This window comes from Diabrotica undecimpunctata, unplaced genomic scaffold (genome assembly GCF_040954645.1).
Source record: "Diabrotica undecimpunctata isolate CICGRU unplaced genomic scaffold, icDiaUnde3 ctg00002271.1, whole genome shotgun sequence".
Taxonomy (NCBI): Eukaryota; Metazoa; Arthropoda; class Insecta; order Coleoptera; family Chrysomelidae; genus Diabrotica; species Diabrotica undecimpunctata.
In genome coordinates, this window is record NW_027313412.1 from 11,309 (window position 1) to 17,394 (window position 6,086).

General features: G+C 30.3%; 1 protein-coding gene across 1 annotated transcript; it reads left to right on the top strand.

Moving 5' to 3' along the window:
• Positions 1-859: 859 nt before the first annotated feature.
• On the top strand, positions 860-1,633 carry LOC140431919 (uncharacterized; the record flags this gene model as incomplete). Its single annotated transcript, XM_072519787.1, has 1 exon — positions 860-1,633. A coding segment is annotated over one exon (774 nt), but the record flags the coding sequence as incomplete, so codon positions are not given.
• Between the last annotated feature and the right edge of the window lie 4,453 nt (positions 1,634-6,086).

Consider the following 6,086-nt stretch of genomic DNA (forward strand, 5'->3'; position numbering starts at 1 on the left):
ATAGTAGCCGAGCACGTTAAAGTTGAAATAAAAAAAAAAAAAAAAATATCAAATTGGCCAAAACGGGTGAAATACATAGGGTAAATGCACCAGTTGTTGGCCATGTGCTAGTTATTGGCCTACTAATATGTTTTGATTAGAATTAGGAAAATGTTGGTATTTTGTTAATTCTAACTACTTTTTTTAAGTTTGGCAACATGTCTCCTAGAGTATAACACATCTAGTTTCAAGGTAACCATTAAATTTTAGTCAGTATTCGATTTTGAATGAGACACTGTTCTGTGCCGCTAGTTTGCAACCGAAATTTTGTTATTTACCTATAGAAACTTGTGTTGGTCGGTAAGTACTATATACTGCAATTTACTTTCTATCAAATTCTACATTTCAATCTACTTTCTAGTTTACATTTTATGTTTTTGTGAGAATATAGTCTATGTCCTGTTCCAAACTGCATAACGAATATAACGTTATTTATACAAATAACGTAAATTTTAAGGTGGCCAACTACTAATGCATGAAATTATCAATGTATCAGTTATTGGCCTAGATGGCCAATAACTGAAACATTAGATTTTGTAAGAATCTAGTGATTGACATATGTTAATAACTAGTGTTTTATATGTGGCCAATAACTAATTATTATAAATTGTTTTAGAAAATATGCCAAAACGATCTAAAACTGAAAACAATGATAAAAAAAAGTATTCCGAAGACGATGTTAAACAAGCGTTAGAGTTAATTAAAAATGAGTGAGCGAGAAGCCTCAAGAATTTTTAATATTCCCAGAGCCACTATAAGTTACCGGAAAAGTGAAAAATTTCATTACAAAATAACCCATGGACCAGATCCATTTCTTTAGAAGGATGAAGAGGAACAACTGAAACTCTGGATTTTTCATTGTCAAAATCGAGGATTTCCTGTTCGTGTTGACGATATTAAGGACTCCGTTAAATCATTTTTAGAGAGTAACCCTAGAGTTAATCCATTTGTTGAAAATAGACCAGGTAGAACATGGCTATCAGCATTTCTAAAGCGCAATCCCAACATTTCGCTAAGGACTTTAGAGGGAGTGACATCAGCAAGTTCAAACATTAACCAAAGGGATATTACCAAATGGTTTGACAACATAAAATCTTATCTAAATAAAAAAGGACTTTCAGACGTTCTTCAAGACCCAACAAGAATCTTCAATGGTGACGAGACATATTTTTATCTATGTCCCAAAAATAAAAAGGTTTTGGCTATGAAGGGTTCCAGAAACGTCTATGAAATTGAACATAACCCAAAGGTTAACTTAACAGTTATATTCACATTTTCTGCAATAGGCAATATTTTACCTTCTATGATAATTTATTCCCATAAAAGATTGCCAAATGATATACTAAGTGCTGTGCCGAATTCGTGGGGTATTGGTGTAACTGAAAATGGTTGGATGGACAACAAAAACTTTTATGAATATATTGGAAATATATTTAACCCTTATTTAGATCGAAATAATATTACACGTCCGGTGATACTTTTTGTTGATGGGCATAAAACCCATTTAACTGTACAGACAAGTCAACTTTGTACAGATTTAAAAATTATTTTAGCCTCTAAAAACTTTTTGGAACAAAGCTGTGCTTTAGTTTAGGAGAGACAACCCCCAAAAAGTGTTAACAAAAGTACAGTTTGCCCCTGATTTAAAATCTGCTATAGATAGGTTAAATTCAGATGTTATCAGAAGTGGGTTTAGGGCATGCGGTATATTTCCTTGGAATTCTTCTGCTCTTGACTATTCAAAATATCTTGGGAAAGAATTTGAAACTGAAGATAATCTGGATGAGCACAATGATTTACCAACACTTATTGATCCAAATACAACAATTTCTTATAAACAATTTTGTGAAATAGTTGGCAATGACAAAATTAAAGAGCTATGTCCCAAATAATTGTAAAACTCAATCTGATGATTACCAAATATTAAACAAATCTTTTCAGCATTTACCTTTGTTATCTATGTGTACTAAATATTACAGAGTGTAAAGAAGGCATTAGATGTCAAATGTGTCTTAGAACATACCATGTAACTTGCATAACAAGATTCTATGGCGACACAGATCAAGTATATGTTTGCGAATCTTGCCAAAATAAAAAATAAAAGTTTACTTTGACACGTGTTTTTTTTTGTGTCCACACTCATCACAAAATCCTTGTTTACCCAAACACCTACCTATCTATCTATTTTAACTTATGAATTATTTGGTAAAATATCTCTTTAAAAAATGATGGCCAATCACTAACACATATGGTGTCAATAACTGGAACAGGGTGGCCAATAACTGGTTCATTTGCACGTTTACAAAAGAACACATATAAAATATTTTCACACATGAAATATTAACGTAATAAAATTTTGCAATATGTAGAAATAATAATAAAATTCCATGGTGTTAAAAATAGTTACAATAGGCCACAGTGACAAAACATTTCATAGATATATCGACATGCTTTCCTTAAGAGGCCAATAACTGGTGCTCTTACCCTACTATCAAAAGAAGTAACCTTATGAATAATTAAGCATTTTTTTTCCATTTACAACATTTTTGCACAAAACAATTAGCATTTTAATATCATTGTTTTTATAATTTTTTATTATACACACTTGTCCTCTTTTAAAAATTGGAATCTAGGGCGGTTGCAATATTAGTTGTGAACATTTGATGCATAATAAAAAATCAGGCAGTGGGTAACTTTATATATTATACATTTTTTACCATTTTTTTCTCGTTTTAGATATGCAAGAATTAGCAGTGATAAACGTGTCTTTATTACATTATTCATTCACCAATGCAATACTTGATTGAAGTGTTCTGTAAATATTGTTGAAGCCACAGCACCAATTTTTGTTTAATTTAATCCATAACTCTAAAAGTTTTAAAGCTGGATAAACACCAGCTTTAAAATAAAATATTAAACTTTAACGATTGCACAAATAAAAATGTGAAATTAAAAAAAATTCTGCTTTTGTGTACTACTTTACTGGCCAGTGGGAGTAATTAAGTACGGTCGAAGTGTGGAAGTTTGTTCCGACAAAAGTTCTGCCATACCAGTAGTAAAAAATGTGAATTCTAGTAAAATTTATGGAAAATAATTTTTTTTATAAATTATACATATAAATTTTATGTTACTATAACTTTTTTTACCAGAATTAAGTCGTATACAAGATTTTTTGAGCGCCTCAATAAATTAAGTTTTAAACCTATATTGATCTATATTTTTGTAATTAAAGCATACTTCATGTTAAGAGTATTTCAAGTAACATTTTTTTCGTAAATTATAAAATAAAAAAAATATTTTGATATTCTATATATTCTAACCATATATTATATATATATATATATATATATATATATATATATATATATATATATTATATATATATATATATATATATATAGTAAACTCTTAGACTCTAATGAGTATCAATTGTTTCGCCGAACGTTTTTCGCCAAAGAGAATTAATTTGGCTTCTTCAGGGCTGAAAGAGAATAAATTATAATTAGCTACCATATATTGTCTATTAAAAACATTATTGATCTTACCGTAACTTAGAATTGTAGAGTAAGAATGTTAAAAAACTTAGCTAGCAACAACATAGTGGTGTTTTTTGTTACTATCTGCAAAAAAAACTTTTTAGTTTTTTTTTAACGTTGATGATGATGATGATAGTGTGTTTGGCATGGAAACTAGTCCTTTTGCCACAGATTTTTAAATGATTTATGTTATGTTTATCAATTAAAAACTTGATTTTTTAACGTTGGAAATGTATGGTAGCTTTGAACTTAAAACGAAAAGGTTTACCCAAGGTTAATCGAAAAACCCAATGTAACTACATTTAAAATGAGGCAATTCTTTAAATTGTCGGCAATAACTAAATTTTTGATTGTAAGAAAGTTTAAATGTGAGGTTCTGTTTTACCAGAACGCATGTGCTGACAATTCAAGAAGTTCTTTTGAATCTTTATGTCGTTAAAGTTCATTGGTAAAAACCAAATGAAGTTAAATCCCAGTATAGGGAAATATTATTTTAGATTTTCATTTTTAATTATATTATATTGTTCATGTATTATTATAATAATATCTTATTGAGATGTATCTAAGAAAAACAAGGGAATGTTATCTTTTTTTAGTTAATGAAAATTAATTAATAAAGTAGGTTAGTTGTTAATGGCTATATCAGTCAAGTTAGTTATCTGTGATGTTGTATTGTTCTTGGTATCTGATTTAAGTAAGAAGTGGTATATATTGCTTAAATTCTTAATGTCACCCTTAACATTGATGGAGAAATCGTTAAGGAAAATATAAGACATTTCAATCAACTCTCTTTTAGATTTATTGTTTCTTACGGTGGAGAATTGTAGTGTTAGTATAGTCCATGAGATGACCAGTGGAATGGACATGTTTGGCTAATGCGCAGCGGTCAGGGTGAAGTCGAGAATCACTTTTGTGTAGTGTAATACGTGATTTCAATAATTGAGATGTTTGGCCGATGTAGGAATTGCTGCAAGAGAGGCATGGAATGTTGTAGACAGTGTTACTAAGCCTATCTCTGGGAGTCTTATCTTTTATCTTAGAATAAAGATTATTAATTGTTAGGGTTGATCTACAAGCCACATTAAGTTTAATGTTGACATCAACCACCCACTTAAGACATCAGGATCAGCATTGTCAGTCGCGAAGGAAGGTGAAGTATCTTCGTTATGGATAGTATTAAACAAAATCTTATTCACTAATGGTGTTGGATAAGCGTTTGAAATAACAAGTTTCTGTAGGATTTGTAGGTTTTTTGTATGAAATGAAGGATCTGATAGTTTTATTACTCCATTTTTTATCTGTTTGATTAAGTTGACTTTGGAAGAATTATTATGGTAAGAGTGGTAGTTAAGGTATCTACAGAATGGGTCGGTTTTTGATACCAATCTATTTTAATGTTGTTGTTTTCCCTGATCATCCTTATGTCGAGAAAGCGGACGGACAAATTACCATCTTCCCTCTCTATAGTGAACTGGATGTAGGGGTCATAGCCATTGAAGAATATCTAATAGTTCATCTACCCTTGTCATTGGGTATAGCCAAAATGATATCATCAACATATGTTTTAATAAATGGAATTTGAAAGGATACTAAAGGAGTACTGAGTCTAATATATAATCCATAACGTACGTTGCAATGATAGGAGAAATATTTGCTCCCATAGGGGTACCGAAAGTTTGTTGATAGAATTAACCATTAAATGGGAAGTAAGTGTTGTTAAAGAGAAATTCAACGATGCTGATGAATCTGTCATAAGACATGGAACAACAACCTCTAATACGGTCCCAGTTGATCTATATTGATGTCAAACATATTCCTAGATGAACGTTGCTGAATAAGGATACAACGTGAAGGCTAACGAGGACATAATTTAATGGTAGTATGTAACCATTATATTTATTTACTATCTCAAAAGAATCTTTAATGTAATATTAAATTTCCTAATTATATGCATTAGTAAGTATGTCTGTAACAAAAGCTGAGATATTTTCAGTGGGAGTTCCAATGGAAGCTACTATGGGACGAACCGATAGTGTTGGTTTGTGGATTTTTGGCAAAGCATAAAACTTTGCAATGTTCCCATTATATGTTGTTAGTTTTTTCTTTGTTACGGTCAATCTCATTGGAAGAGGCTAAGGATGCGATTAATGTATTGCATTTCCTTTGTAGAGAAGAAGTGGGATTGGATGTAAGTGAAATGTAAGATCTATCATTCTAAATGACGAGAAGAACCACAGTTGTAAGTAGTGAGTTCTTTCTAAGATGACTGTAACATTACCTTTGTCATCTTTTGTCACTAAGAGCTCAGGATTATATTTAAGAAATTTTTTAGTTTTAGTGTATAGTAGTAAGTTTTAGTATTTAGTATATATATATATAAAAGTTTAGTGTATCAACTTTCGTTTTTATTTAAGGAACCAAAATATTTATACAAATTTTGTTCATTATTACCTATTTTTCTCAGGTGTAATATAAAGAGCTCCTTTTTAAAGAGACGTAACAAAATTAAAC